This window comes from Pogona vitticeps, chromosome 1 (genome assembly GCF_051106095.1).
Source record: "Pogona vitticeps strain Pit_001003342236 chromosome 1, PviZW2.1, whole genome shotgun sequence".
Classification (NCBI taxonomy): Eukaryota; Metazoa; Chordata; class Lepidosauria; order Squamata; family Agamidae; genus Pogona; species Pogona vitticeps.
In genome coordinates this window covers 219645179-219661600 of record NC_135783.1, presented here as the reverse complement: position 1 = coordinate 219661600, position 16422 = coordinate 219645179, and the positions used below count along the sequence as shown (strand labels likewise).

The following is a 16422-nucleotide window of genomic DNA, read 5'->3' as shown; positions in this document are numbered from 1 at the left end:
AGGATCTTGAAGGGTCATGGCTAGACATGGGGACAAATGTAAAAATGAACTAGGATATTCAATGAATATGTCTGATTCGTCAGATATTTGTTGCTTTGTATTCTTGGGGTCCAGAGACCCCAACAAATACGAAGCAATGAATATAAACCTTTTATATTCGTCTGTTCCCTATCTGCTTGTGCCCCCACAGACCAGCTGTTCCTCGGGGGCATAAGCAGAGAGGGGTTTTGCCTTTGGGCAGTTTGCTAAAGCCTGCCTGAAGTGAATCCCACCTCCGGGGCTGGGGGATGGCTTGACCCTTTCCTCCTCTTCCTATACTCACATAGCATAGAAAAGGAGGGAAAGGATCAAAGCAGGATCAAAGTGATCCTCCATCACCATTGCCTTTGAAAGGAGTCCCCCATCACTACTATTCCTATGCCCCGGTGTGAATAGGAAGAGTGTAGCCTGTCAGAAGTGATCCCCCATTCCCACTGTCTTTACAGAGAGAGAGAGAGAGAGAGAGAGAGAGAGACAGAGAGACAGAGAGACAGAGAGAGAGAGAGAGGTTGCTTGGGGGGGGGGATAAGAGTTATACATGGATTTTGAACTACATAGAGGTAGGCTTCGCTAACCTCAGTGTTGCTGAATGTAGTAGTGTATGCAGCCTGGATTCTTCCCAAAGGCCATATATACTCAAGTATAAGCCAACCCGAATTTTACCACCAAAAAAACTGTGAAAACATATTGACTTGAGTATAAGCCGAGGGTGGAAAATGCAGCAGCTACTGGTAAATTTCAAAAATAAAAATAGATACCAATAAAATTACATTAATTGAGGTATCAGTAGGTTAAATGTTTTGATATTGCCCTTCTGAGTTGCTAGACACATTTTACTGCCTGCGGAGGGAGGACTCACGGATGCTGCGCTTATCTCCTGCTCTATTGCTGTGTAACAAGATGGAGGAAGACGGAGGATGGAGGAGGAAGGGGGTACATAGAATATGCAGAAGGAGGAGGATGGGAGTGTCCTGGAAGCAGAAATGCAGTGTACTTAACCCAGGTCATCAGACCACCTACAGAGGCTGGAGGCTCCCACAGACGAGCGGGGGAGTCTGGAGAACACACTGCAGGGGAGAACATGTAATTTTGACACTGACTCGAGTATAAGCCAAGGGGGTGATTTTTCAGCAAAAAAAATTGTGCTGAAAAACTAGACTTATACACGAGTATATACAGTACTCTGGTTTCTCTTCAGAGCATACAAATCTTTTGCCTTTTACAAAATGAAAAAAGTGGGTGGAACTAACCATTCTCTTTCAACATAAGCAAGATCGATATTTTCAATTGCTTCAATTTGTAAGATCTGGGGGGGGGATTTAGGGTTGCTCCTTTCGGCACAATTTTACCTAAAAAAGATGTTCCTAACTCAAAAACCCTTTGCCCAAACTTCCCCATATTTGGCCAATAGCAAGAGCAGACTGTCTGCTACATCTGTGCCAAACTTGTTGCTGATCCAAAATCCAGTTTCAAAGTTATAACTTTTTGTTTAGTCTGCCCCCATCTTTAGGATGCTGATTTACTCTGTAGCAGACTAACACTGCTGCCCTACCATGCAACTATAATGCCTGAAAAAAATCTGTACTCTTACTCTTCTATATGTTGATGCCTGGAATTTCTCCTGGCTGGAAGTTTGAGAGATGAGACAGGCAGATTTAATGGCTGTACATAGGGATGAGAAACCTGTGGCCCTCCAGATGTTGTTGGGTTATAACTTGGGCTGAGGAGAACCACAATTCGACAACATCTGGAGGGCCACAAACAGCCCAGTTCCACATAGGTCAGTATGATATAATAAATAATTAGTTGAGCTAGGATGTGGCCACATTCAACCCCACTCCTTTGGCCAAGTACCTCGTGGTATCACTTTGATTTATTTATCTTAGTCACATTTCGTCTTCCTGCCAAGATGCTCAGAATAGTATCTTTACCTTACAACAGCCCTGTTTAAGTAGGGTAGACTGCCAAAGCTCTACAAGAGAGATAGAACAACCAAGGCCACCCAGTACCTTTCCCTGCCAAGCTGGGATTTGGACCTAAATTTAAATACATCCAAGCCCAACTCTCCAGCCCCCATTTCACCTTAGCTCTCAAGAATTAATGGGGTCAGAAATATAGCACACTAATAAAAAAGCAATAGAAAGTATAAAGAAACTTGTTATAAGAAATTAATTACTGTACTAGAAACAAGAGAGGGAAGAAGAACGGGTTGGGTTTGCAATGATTTCCTGTTGATAAATGAATTGCTGGATTTTGAGTGCGGAAGAAATAGCTGAGGTGTTCAGTGATTTCATCTGGAGAATAAATTAATTGGGGAGAAAAAAGCTAGGGTGAGTAGTGCTTTTATTTTGGCAATAAATTAATTACTGAAAATTAAGAAGAGAGGTGGCAGCTGGGGTGTGCAACAGATTTTATTTTGGTAATAAGTCAGCTACTGGATGCTATGTGGCTAAAGGGGGCGTTGTTGCTCATCCTACAAATGGTTGGCATTTTACAACTCCTCTTTGAACTCTTAAGTAGAATGGGACTTTTTGCTGCATGCCTATTTTGCATAGTTTTAAAGTGGAATCCAATGCTCAAATGAAAATGAGCATGTAGCTTCATATTTTGAATCGGGGGGGGGGGGGAACAGAGCTGATTAAGACTGAAGTTAGAAAAATGCCACAGCATTTTGAAAGTGTTGCCTACAAATAGAGGATGTAGGGTAATTGTATAGTTCAAGATTTCTACAGCATATCACAGTTATCTTGTCACCAATGATTACAGGAACTGTTATGACTCAGGAAACTGTGTCTTCAGTGAAAGCAGAGAAATGCAAGTGGACTCCAAGTTACTGATTTTGAATTGATTTGAAATGGAGCAGTCTATCAATGCATGAAAACCAGGTTTTCATCAATGCAAGCTCAGCAATGTATAACCCTGCTTGCTTTGTGATCTACGATTTCCCTCTGCCCTCAAGGATACACTCATTAGGCCCATAAGAAAGAAACCGAGCTTGGCGGCGGACGAAATTGGCAATTATAGGCCCATCGCCAATGTTTCTTTCTTAAGCAAGGTAGTCGAGAGGGTGGTGGCCGATCAGCTTCAGGCGTTCCTGGATGAAACAGATGCCCTGGATCCGTTCCAGTCGGGCTTCAGGCCGCGCCATGGAACAGAAACGGCATTGGTCGCCCTGTGTGATGATCTATTGAGGGAGGCCGATAGGGGCAAAGTGTCCCTGCTGATCCTCCTCGATATCTCAGCGGCCTTCGATACCATTGACCACGGTATCCTCCTGGGGAGGCTCACCGAGTTGGGAATAGGTGGCCGGGCATTTGCCTGGCTCCGTTCCTTCTTGGAGGACCGCCCCCAGAGAGTACAGCTTGGGGAGAATGTCTCGGCCCCGTGAAGCCTCAATTGTGGGGTCCCACAGGGGTCGATCATCTCCCCAATGCTGTTTAACATCTATATGAGGCCGCTGGGGGGGGATCATCAGGGGGTGTGGGGCTCTGTGCCATCAATATGCCGATGACACACAGCTCTACATCTCCTTTTCTCCAACCACAGGAGATGCCATTCTGTGCCTTCAGCGCTGCCTGGAGACTGTACGGGAATGGATGCAGGAGAACGGGCTGAGGCTGAACCCGGACAAGACGGAGGTACTAAGGGTGGGCGTTCCCACAACTGGGGATTGGGGAAATTCCCTCATTTTTGGGGGTGTGACCCTGCCTGCCAGTGATGGGGTTCGCAGCTTGGGCATCCATCTGGACCCAGCGCTCACCATGGAATCTCAGGTGGCGTCTGTGGTCCGTACCGCATTTTTCCTTCTTAGGCGGATAGCCCAGCTGCGACCCTACCTTGACGTGGGGGCTCTCACTACTTTGGTACATGCGCTTGTAATCTCAAGATTAGACCACTGTAATGCGCTCTACGTGGGGCTACCTTTGAGGCTGCTGCGGAAACTACAGGTGGTGCAGAATGCTGCGGCCAGATTACTCAGTGGAGTGAGAAAATACCAACATATCTCCCCCACTCTGGCCACATTGCATTGGCTGCCCATCCGATTCCGCATCGACTTCAAAGTACTGATGCTTACTTATAAAGCCCTAAACGGTTTAGGATCTCAATACCTGGCGGAACGCCTTCTCCCACCAAGATCTACCCGTGTCACTCGTGCGAGCCAGGAGGTGAGGCTGAGGAGCCTGACGCTGAGAGAGGCCCGGAATGAAAAGACTAGAAATCGGGCCTTCTCGGCGGTGGCACCTCGCCTGTGGAACAACTTACCTCCTGAGATTCGCGCGGCTCCCTCGCTCGACATTTTTAAGAAACAAGTAAAAACACTCATGTATAGGCAGGCCTTCCCAACAGCTTATCCCTGACAATCTTTTTTTCTTCTTATATTCCTTTGATCTTTGCCTTTGTTAACTTGTAATGTAATGTTTTTAAAAACTATTGTGGAATTGTAAGCCGCCTAGAGTGGTCGAATAAGACCAGATAGGCGGGATAGAAATCAAATAAATAAATAAAAATAAATAAATACGGTGGCATATGCTATTTTCTTTTGTGGGGAGGTTCTTAGGGGAGCAGTCCTTGTGAAAATGAAATTTTAAATCAGTACGTAAACAAAGACCAGTATCTTGCCACACAGCTCCTCTATACACCACAGAATGATCAATCTCTTTTATTGAGGTAGATTGCGGCTAATTTAAAGAGCCCCTTTTTTCATTTGACGGCACAGACAACCATTGTGTGCAAATGAAGAGGAGACGCAAATAAGTGAGGATCAAATGACACAAGAAAAAAGGGAAAATTCAAAATTTCAGAAGATTAGTTTCTGCTTAAGGTAAAGGTTCCCCTTGACATTTAGTCCAGTCGTGTCCGACTCTAGGGGGTGGTGCTCATCCCCATTTCCAAGCCACAGAGCCAGCGTTTGTCTGTAGACAGTTTCCGTGGTCACGTGGCCAGCACAACTAGACACAGAACGCTATTACCTTCCCACCGTGATGGTACCTATTTATCAACTTGCATTTTCACATGCTTTCGAACCACTAGGTTGGCGGGAGCTGGGACAAGCGATGGGAGCTCACTCCGTCGCGTGGATTTGATCTTACAACTGCTGGTCTTCTGACCCTGCAGCACAGAGGCTTCTGCGATTTTAACCCGCAGCGCCACCACGTCCCTAATAAGCCCCTTTCTCATTATCTAAGTTTATGCTTTAGACTACAGTAAAACCTTAGATAATGAGAAATGATGGAGTCATTTGAACACCGGCCTTCAGAGAGTACTACCTAAAAAACACAATGGCTGAAATCCTGTTGCTTAGAATAGTAAGTCATAACTAGAACCATAACCAAGAGCCTCGTGGCGCAGTGGCTGAACTGCGGTACTGTCGTCAAAACTGTGCTTATGATCTGAGTTCAATCCCAACACGTTCAAGTACCCAGCTTAAGGTTGACTCAGCCTTCAATCTTTCTGAAGTCTCAAGCTGAGTACCCAGCTAACTGGAGGGAAGGGGCAAAGTGTAGCCTGCAGAATTATATTATAAACTGCCCAGAGAGTTCTATGAGACAGTATATAAGCAGCAGATTTTGCTTTAGAGTAGACCCATTAAAACAGCTGAACTTACAGAGAAATTAACTCACCACATCTGCACTGATTCCATGTATGCACTTCTTGTTGCAACTTTCTACACTATGTGTATCTATCAAATCAAATCTGTATTTTACAAACGTGTTCTAAGTTTTCATCATCTAGGACAATCAAGACAAAATTGTTATTTTCTCAGTCTGTCATTCTGAAACTTTATGACTACCACAGTAAAATCTGTTGTCTTCATTATGAACAGAAAAGTTGTAAGCGGGTGCTTAGTTTTGAAAAACAGCTAATTAATGTGCCTGAAAATAATACAGATAGAAATTTTAGAACTTGCTTCATTATGCCTTCTATATTCACATTTTTCTCCAGCATACTGCATTTTAAAAAAAATTTACATTATTTTTCATGAACAGTATAAAAATACAGTCATACAGAAAATGGATGAATTGCACAGGAAGAGAAACCTTCCAATTGCAGTTAAATCTGCATGAGACACAGCAGATTTCTCAGCAGATTTAAAACCAGAACATAGTGGATGGTATTTACACACCTTGTTTCAAAAGCATTAAATGCATAGCTACACGGCAACCCATACTAAAATTCTCAAAATACCAGAAGGAATACTTTGTCAATGGTGTATTATAGAAATTCAACACAGCAGCTGCTATCCCAAGCTTATTTATAGGTGATTGAGACCTCAATGAAATTAATAGAACCTCAGCTCTCTTAAATGGCGTCAGGTTTGTAGTTCTGTGTTCTTAAAAAGCATTCTTTTAAAACACATTATTAGAATCCTAGCAGTAATTCCCCCTCCATAAAGTGTTTGTGGGTTATTATTTTTATATGGAACCAAGCAAGTACCGAACACTAGAAGGGCATCCCTAACTGTCGCAATGGCAAATTTTCAAAGACAGTTTCCCATACGCAGGTACAATACATTTCCCATGAAAGTGGCCTTTTCAGACAAACTTTTATAGAGTGCCCCCACCTCCTTCAAACACACAACGGATAATACTCAATTTTGTTTTAAATACAAAACCATCAAGAATGGTTTGGTAGATTTTGCTAGTTTTGAATCTTCCACAACAATTCACAGGTAATGTATTCTCGAAGGCTTTCACGGCCAGGATCTGATGGTTGTTGTGGGTTTTTTGTGTTCTGAAGGTTGTTCTTCCTGACGTTTCACCAGTCTCTGTGGCCAGCATCTTCAGAGGACAGGAGTAGGAAGCATGGACAGAGTTCCTGCTCCTGTCCTCTGAACATGCCGGCCACAGAGATTGGCGAAACGTCAGGAAGAACAGCCTTCAGAACACGGCCAAAGAACCCAAAAAAGCCACAACCATCAATTCATAGGAACTTTTATTAAAAATTTTCCGATACTACATTTGATAACAAAAAAACAAAATGACTGTTCTTTTACAGAATAGTCATTAATACAACCTACCTGTATAAACATATTCCAAAACGTAATCCAACAGCATCCAGCAATTTGCTCTGTGGAGAATGAGAATTACATTCATGGAAGGGATATTTGTGTGAACTTTCCTTCGCTTCCTGAAGTCAAAAAGACTGGATGTGACCCATTATCTGGGTTTAAACTCAAAAAAATTATGGGGTCAATTTCATGGTTCACAGCTTCAAGCTAAACTTACCATAGATCAACTGTATTATGAGATACATGGGTTTGGCTGAGAGAGTTAACAGGCATTTGTATACTGCTTGAACAATATTATTATATATTTTAAGATTTTTAGAGTAGACCTATCTCCAGGGGACTTGCATAAAAAAAGCAAATGAATGAATGAATATTAAACAGTAGTTTAATTTCATAAGCCAAAACTACAAGACAGTAAAACTGTAAGACATTAATTAAAACATCTAATAGGAGCAATTTGAAGCTAACAACATGAAAAATTTAGAAGTTCTGCATTTTAATTAATTTTTTTAATGAATGGGTTTTCAAGGTCCTCATAAAAAAAGAGCACTGAAAGAGTCCTTCACATGTTCCTTGGGAAAAAGTTGCACAAAAATGGTGCTGCAACCCAAAAGTCCCAGCAGTGACCTTGTGGCGCAGTGGTTAAAACGCTGTACTGCAGCTAAAACTGTGTTCACGACCTGGGGTTCAAATCCCAGGTAGCCGGCTCAAGGTTGACTCAGCCTTCCATCCTTCCGAGGTTGGTAAAATGAGTACCCAGCTTGCTGGGGGGGCAATGTGTAGCCTGTATAATTAAAAATTGTAAATCGCCCGGAGAGTGCTTGTAGCGCTATGGGGCGGTATATAAGTCCAATAAATAAATAAATAAATAAATAAATAAATAAATAATTTAATTATTAGCAGATTGCACTTTTAATCACATGGACACTAGGGTGGTGTTCCACAGGTATCTGTAGAAATAATCAAAGTACTGTAAACAAGAATCTAAACAAATGAACAGAAATAAGAGAAAGGCTAAAATAACAAATCTAAAATGAACAACATTATCATTTAAGATGCCTGGTTGAAGAACAGCTCCAAGATTTTTAACGCCAACCCAAATCATAGCTGAGCTGGCAGAACATTTCAAATCCAGGGCAATGCTACAGAAAAGATTCCCCCCCCCCTTTTTTTATGCTACATGAGGAGCTTCCCCTGAAAACAATAACTGACAAACAATTTCATCTGAATATCTCAAGATAGTAGTAAGTTGATACAGGAAAAGGCACTCCTTTAGACATTTGGGGCCCAACAGCTACGTAGGAATTTGAAAGGTAAATACTCAGACAAAGGTAGTACAAGATATCCCACCGTCTGAGACACCACATCCTCGTCCTGCCTCGAAGCACAGCAGCCCTGCTATTCCTGCACAGGAAAAATCATAACTGACAGCTGGATGATAGAAACCTCTCTGAACCACTATGGCCACTTGGGCCTAAAGTTGAAAATGCTGGGTCAAAAAGTGTCTCAAAACTGCACACCTGCTCTTTCAGGGAGAGAACAGTCCTGTCCAGAAGAGTTCATACATTACTTTCCTGGACTTGAAAATCAGGTGCCTACAGCCTCTCTGTTATGCCAGGATTCCATTTCAGTTTATTTGTTCTTATCTGGTCCATTGCTCAATTCAAACATCAATTCAATAGCTTTGTGGATGATCTTACAGAATTTGAGGGTCAAATTTTTGACCCCACCTTCTCACCAAGGGTGATACTAGGCCAACATATAACCATTTCCAGCCTTTTAAAAAAAATGAAAATAGAAAATGCACTGAGAGACACTTCCAGTTGAGGGGGAAAGTAGAACAGCTCAAAGGCCTCCAAACTGAGAACTACCAATTTTCATTGCTTCCAAAATTAGCCTTTTTTTTTTTTTTGGTAAAAACAGTACATGCTTTATTGCTTGATTATTTTCTTTTGCTTTGGTTTGGTTTTGGTCTTCAAACATAGGAGACCTGGGAGTACAAAAATACCTCTTGGAGGTCACATGTAATCTGAGGCCACACGATGTTCTCTCCACTGCTCTACATCCCGACTCAATTCAGATTACACAGAGAAAGAGAGCAAGGTGTTGTTAAAGTACCAATGACAGCTCACTCCCACATTCTTTGCTACACCTCATGTTTAGCCTTGAGAAAAGTAGACTAGGGAGTGATATGATAAAACTTTTCAAATAACTAAAAAGTAATCTTGCAGAGGAGAAGCAGGATCCGTTCTCGATCATCCCAGACTGCAAGAAATGCAATAATGGGCTCAAGCTATAGGAAGCCAGATTTAGGCTGAATATCAGGAAAAACGTGTTATAGCAGTACAACAACGGAACCAATGACCTCGGGAGGTGGTGAGCGCGCCAACACTGGAGGCATTCAAGAGAAAATTGGACAACTGTCTGTCAGATCTGCTTTGATTTGGATTCCTGCACTGAACAAGGAGTTGGACACGATGGCTTTATAGGCCTTAAGTTCTCTGAGAGCTTGAATGCATAAAGTCTCAGAAGTCTTTCATTAGGTTCTTCATGTTATATCGTTTGAATACCATGTCACAGACAAAAACATGGCTTTAGGGAAAAAACATTTCCCCACTTTTTTCCAGGCCTTTCCCTCTCTGCTTCCAACTCAATTATTATATGATTATATGATTCAAGGCAACACATCAGGTTAAGGGGGCATATGATAGGCCATGTAACATACATAGGTTTCTTCTCCCACACTGTACAGTTGCTCCCTGCATTTTCAACACACACTGGCTGAAACATAACTCCCACCCCCCCAAGCTGATTTGCGCATGCATGCACACTCCAGCACACCTGTGTGAGCGCATGCACGCACATGCACCCGTGTGAGTGCCGTGCCACCGTTTGTACATGCGCACAAGTGCACCTGCCCACACAAGCACTACCGTTTGTGCATGCGCGTGTGCTCATTGTGCATGCGCACAACCGCAGGGGTGCCCCACCTTCCCCAGCCGGTCCACGGGATGAAAAAGGTTGAGAACCCCTGATTTAAACATTCCAAGCTGCACTAGTATGTGTTTCACAGCCATCTTTAAAGGCAGCCACATACTGAGTTTATTACCATTGTCTAATCTAGATATCACTAGCGGATACTTCGGCAAAATCTTCTAAGTTTTGGCAAGATCTTCTAAAGAGAATTAGAGTTACAAACAAGGACATGCTGCTAAAGGGAGGTTCTTGATATTGACACCACCTACACTTTCAGAGATAGTAAGACACCTCAAATAAGACACCCCAGGCTGCGCACTTCATCCTTCAAGATAGATACAAACTTTTGATTTCTCTTGTTTGCTCTGACAATCACAAAACAAACTATGAACACCAGTTTTAGAGTTCCAAATCTTCCTTGAAGTTGGTAAATGGAAAAAACACACAGCTCTATGCCTACTTTATACATTGGGGGGGGGGTGATGACTTTGAGCACATCATAAGGCAGGATTCACTGGGAAAGATAATAATGCTGGGAAAGTTGAAAGACAGGAAAAGAGGAAGATTAAATACAAGATGGATTTACTCTCTAAAGGAAGCCACAAGCTTGAATTTGCTAGAGCTGAGCAGGGCCTGTTGAGGGAAGGGCATTTTGGAGATTGCTGATTCATATGGTTGTCATAACATGGAGGCAACTTGATGACATGTAACAACAACAACACATTTATACTTTGTTCCTCTTGCACTCTGATTTTCCCGGTCACCTCTAGGGTTCCAATTAAATGTCAAGAAACTCCCTGACTATCAAGAGAAAAACACCTACATGTGATATACAGCTGTTCTAGTTTAAAATGGGGAAACCCAATGTTGCACCTCTCAAGGGGTAAAAGAAAAAAAAGAAAATAATTAAGCAAAAAATTCTCCCACACCTCAACGAAAACTGGCATGCAGAATGACATTTTGTGTGCTTTCGGAATACGCTTTACAAGTGGACACTAAAAGCTTTCTTTCTAGAGATGATGCAAAGCACAGGTATAAAAGATGGAAATGCTAACCTGTGTTCTAGTTTCAGAATTGAAAATACTTCAGAAGTTACAACCACATGTTTCAAAATGATTCAAAAGCTTCCTATCTTTGACACTTCGATTATGCTTCTTCAAGGTAGCATTCTGAAGTTTCCAAAAGCAATTTCTATGAGGCCTTAAATAAGTATACATTTGGGGCACTTCAGTGGAATCAGCGGCAGAAAAGAAAACCAACTGTCATGGTTTGCTTCATCCTTTTAAGGCACCCCTTCTTTCAACAGCAAGCAGATACTTTAAAACATATCATATCTATAGAAAATATTTGATTTTCAATTGTTATAATCATCATTATTATAATCAGCACCATCTTAGAACTTCAGAGCTAAAAAGGTCTCTATGAATCATTGAGTACATTCCCTGTCAAGGAGCCACAGTGGGAATTAGAACTCCCAACCAACCTCTGGCAAGCTATCCAGAGTTAGGACTGATATTGCTTCTTTTTTCCTGTCAATTGCCCATTTCATCAATTTCTATTCCCCAGCTCCATACCCCAAACCATTCCCAGGGGCTCTCCTACCATCACAAACAGAATGGAAAGGGGAAGACAGTGAACTGTGAAAAGGTAGAGGAAAAACTCCTTTCCATTCATGCAAACAATTCAGTGTTGTTATAGAGAAGATAACTGATTTTACACAGACCTGACTGTAGTGTTGTTTATGCTAGAACGGAGGAATGTCAAGTTTTCTAAATTCACAGGTTCTGTTTTATATTCATAGCAGGTCGGAGTAAGGTGACAATATTTTCAAAGATGACTCTGAAATGTAAGTACATATCAATAATAAGAGGACAAGAACTGAAGTTCATCTCCATCTTGCAATTTTATATCAGCACACATAGTTTTGGAATTTGGTTAAGTGACAGATTCATCTATCTATCTATCTATCTATCTATCTATCTATCTATCTATCTATCTATCTATCTATCTATCTATCTATCTATCTATCTATCTATCTATCTATCTATCTATCTATCTATCTATCCATCCATCCATCCATCCATCCATCCATCCATCCATCCATCCATCCATCCATCCATCCATCCATCCATCCATCCATCCATCCATCCATCCATCCATCCATCCATCCATCCATCCATCCATCCATCCATCCATCTTCACTTTTATACCACCCATCTGGCCGAAGGTATGAAACTTTGCATGTATGAATTATCCAGCAATCAAGTCAAGAACTCTGTTAAAACTCAATATTAAATTCTAATGTAAGCTGAATCAAATTACTATAGTGCAAATATAGGAATGAACTATAAAACACTGTTAGCTTTAAGAAATTCCCCTCCCACATACACAACCAAAACGATTCTTAACTTTGAATTCAATAAGGGGTTTAGGCACAGGACAATGGTGGAGGAAAACTTGTGGGTGGGAAAGAATATTACACATACATCAGAAGCATCGACAGTACCATAGATATAGTTAGATTATTAAATATTCAGCAGCTATTTACAATAGCTCAAAATCATGTCTTCATCATTAAACAACAGAAATGAATAATTTACTATGGTTATTTAGACTTCGACTGCTGACACCTATCTCTTCATTTCCAAAATGAGGAGGTTATCCAGTGTTCAAGAAAATGAACAGAAATTTACACACACACACAGCCTACAACATTCATATATGTGCAGTTCTGGACATGCGTCTCTGCCTTACAGCCAGAAGCAAAAATGGTAACTAGGCATTTAAAAAAGCGTATCAGGTTTCCTGCCAATATATTTCTGCAAAACCTACTAGAATTTACTGCAGTCCACCATTGTGGTTACTTTTCAGAAATTCCATAGCGAAAATACTAAGAGAGAAAGTAATAGCAGCTGCAACATAATTTTGAGAGCCCTGCCAGGTACTCAAAGTTACCCTCTCTGGTCCCACAAGTCAATTAGGTTGCTAATAAATTTGAGCCACATTCATGAGAAACTGTTACTACAAAAGAATGAATTTTGAAATGACTGCTCCTTCCGCACAAGGTAACAAGCATGAGATACGTTTTCCAAGGAATGATTTGTTCATTATATAATCATGTTATTAAAGAACCTTACTTCTTGATTACATAAGAAATTGGTTTTACTTCTACCCCAGTATTGTTTCCCATTTATACTTATTTACATTTTTCCATACAAATGTAGAGCTGACGTTCCTTCTCTATACAATTGCACTGGTCTTCACCCAGTGAGCTGAGTCATATTAATACCTCTAAGAGTTATATGAAGAAGGGCACACCAACAGCACTATCATCATCATCATCATCATCATCATCATCATCATCATCATCATCATCATCATCATCATTTTAGAACTGCAGAGCTGGAAGGGACTCTATGATCCAGCCCCTATCAAGGAGGCACAGTGGGGAATTGAACTCCCAAACTCTACCTCAGCAGCCAGATATCAAAATCATCGAGCAACCCAGAAGTTCTTGGAAACATATGAAATATATGGCTTTAAAATCCCAAAACTAAAATGGTCCTTCCCCCCCCGCCACAAAGCCCTGATTCAAAGAACTATACAAACAACTAAATAAGGAACAGGGATGCTTCGAGAGGAAGGAGGAAAAGAATCAGCCTTTGCTCTTGTAGCCAGCAGAACCGCCTGCCAAATACTAAACTTACCAGAAAATATGAATTTCTAACCCACAAAGTTCATTTACACAAAGGAAGGAGTATGTTGTCCCTGACTGACCTGACTTCTGCAATTGTACTGTCCTTTAAAGCATCTTATAATCCAAAAATTTCAACAACTAAGAAAACTGGACAAACATAAGCCCCCCCAAAAAATGTACAAATCCTGTTCACTCTTAAAAACTACCCATTTTTAAGACGTTTTAAATGAGGGATGCTTTCAGCACTCGTTCCTATATTCGTAAAAAGATAAGTAAAGACTACTGTTAACATTTTACTTTCCCACTTCCTACAGGATTTTTTCTATTCATTGTTATTTACTGGCACTAGAATTATTACATCAAAACAATCTCTGTAAATATGTATTGGATCCTTACTGGACAATAGGCAAAAGGAAGCAGGCGGCAGGAGTGGAAGACTTCCTTTTTTGTGTGAGTTCAAACCTTAATTTTGGAGTTTGGCAACAATCATTATGAGAAGACAGCTGTTACATACAGCACTGATGTTACCTGTCTGTCATGGGTTTGGAGGGAAAGTTCCATCCTATGGGGAGTGGAAGGCGGGACATCAGGAGGAGGGGCTGTACTGTATATATATGTGGAGCGTGTGTGGAGAGTTGAGGAGGAGAAGCAGCAGCTGGGAAGAAGAAGCTGGTGTGGGAGTCTGTGTGTCAGACAGGGTACTACTGTGTGTCAGTCAGTACCAACCTGATAGGTTCAGGTGTCTGTATGGTTAGCCAGAACTGATAGGTTCAGGGTCTGTGCTTCAAGTTAAGTGTTCTGTGTGAACCAAACTGTGTGCATGTATGAATGAGACTAAGCCACGTTACTATATCTTATTCACCTGATCATTTTATTTTCCCTGTGTGTTGTTTTAAATAAACCTTATTCTTTTATTTGTTAAAAATCCATCCCTGGTCTGTGTGACTTCTTATAGGGAATGGTTGGTGGCAGCTTAGTTAACGTGTGGCAGATCCCAGTAGGTCTGGGTTTGTCACATTGATTGGTGGCAGCGGTGGGATACGACTGGTCCAGTTGTCCAGTGGTCCAGCAAAGCCTTGGCAAGAGTGCCCAGAGCAAGGGGGGTCTAGTCAGGGACAATCTGAGAGCGTGTAGGTAATCTTCTAGGTGTGCCTCACGGGGGGGTGCACTAGTAGAAGAACGTGTAACCTCAGATTGGGGGCTAGATTAGGGAGCTCTGAGGCAGCCTGTTTTGGCGGGAAAAAGCTGAGGCAAAACTGTGAAATAGCAGTGAGCTAGCTTGTCTGCTGAGAGGCCTAGCAGAGGGGGGTAGACTCTAGCTCGCAACTGTTGCAAGTTAGTGCTGAAGGACAGCAGCAATCTATAGAGAAAGCTGGTTCTGAGGCAAAAGAAAAAAAAAGTGGTCGCTTTATTTTGAGGCTTGATTTTTGAAAGCAGCCTGTGCTGGGGGGGGGGATTATGCCCTTGACTCGAAGCCAAATGGCAGAAATGGGTGAAGTGAAAGACCCCCAGGTTGACCAAGGTTCTGAGGATGAATTTGGCTCAGTGCAGGGTGACAGCATGGGAGAACAGAACCCAGAACTCAGAAAATTGCTCATAGCCCAACAGCATGAACTGAGGGTGAGGGAAATGGAGGAAAGATTAGAGAGAGAAAGAAGGCAATTTGAAATAGAGAAAATGGAAAGAGAAGAAAGAATAGAGAGAGAGAAAATGGAAAGAGAAGAAAGATTGGAGAGAGAGAAAATGGCGTTTGAGTTAAGGAAATTGGAATTGATGAACCAGAACAATAATAACAATAGGGATTCTGAGGGAGGCCAATTGTCTAAAGCTGACCTGAAGAAATTCCCTGTGTACCACAAGGGAGATTGTCCTGAGGTGTTCTTTTCCTTAGTGGAAAGAGCGTTTGTGGACTTCTCAGTGAGGGAAACTGAGAAGATGACCATCATGCGATCTTTAATCAGTGGCAGCCTTGCTGAAGTTTATTCAGAGATGCCAGAGGAACTGATGAAAGATTTTGCAGAGTTTAAAAAACTGGTGTTTGCAAGACATGGGATAAATGCGGAACAGCTGAGGCAAAGATTCAGGTCAATCACCAAGAAACCAGAGCAGACTTTTACCCAAGTGGGGGCCCAATTGGTGAGGCTGCTAGAGAAATGGCTATCTCAGGAGGGGACAGAGACCTTTCAGCAGCTCAAAGACTTGATAGCGCTGGAACAGTTCTATTCAGTCCTGCATGGGGAACTGAAATTCCAGGTGAGGGAAAGGAAACCGAAATCTGTGGCAGAAGCAGCCGAGATCGCAGATTTTATTTCCCAAATAAGAAAGCCCTTGGGTGAGGGGAAAGCGATGGGGAAACCTAAAGAAACCTACAGCAAGTACTCTCAGGGACCAGGGAAAAGCCAGCAAGGGGGAGGGGCCCATGGTGAAGGGAAGCCCTCAGACATGAAACCAAGACCTCAGATTTTGGAGGGAAAACCAAAACAAGATGAGAAAGACTCAAAATATAGCAGAAAATGTTATTTCTGTCAGGGAAAGGGCCATCTAATCTCAGAGTGTGAGAAATTAAAGCAGTTAAAAGGAATGGTGCCTCAGGATTCGAGTGGAACCAAGCCAAAAGCTGTGTTCTGTGTCCAGAAAGAGCAAGGCTCATTGTCACTGAGGGAGCCTGTTGCCATGGCTACTCAATCTGGAACAGCTACAT

At 41.9% G+C, this 16422-nt stretch overlaps 1 protein-coding gene across 14 annotated transcripts in view; it reads right to left on the bottom strand.

Annotated features, from left to right (window-relative positions):
• Positions 1 to 16422, bottom strand: part of QTMAN (queuosine-tRNA mannosyltransferase) — a 383269-nt gene that overhangs the window by 350949 nt on the left and 15898 nt on the right. For 6 of the 14 annotated variants that reach the window (XR_012082012.2, XR_012082011.2, XR_012082018.2 and 3 more), the window contains exons 2-3: positions 11748 to 11863; positions 7058 to 7107 (exon numbers count right to left, since the gene is read on the bottom strand). The exons of 3 other annotated variants lie outside the window; for them this stretch is intronic. Coding sequence is in view for 4 of the 11 variants with exons in the window: in XM_078376897.1 (XP_078233023.1) it covers positions 7058 to 7094 (37 nt within the window). In the remaining 7 variants the exon portion in view is untranslated. The remainder of the gene's footprint in view (positions 1 to 7057; positions 7108 to 11747; positions 11864 to 16422) is intronic. 5 more of the 14 variants (XM_078376915.1, XM_072983773.2, XM_078376908.1 and 2 more) reach the window with 2 other exon arrangements.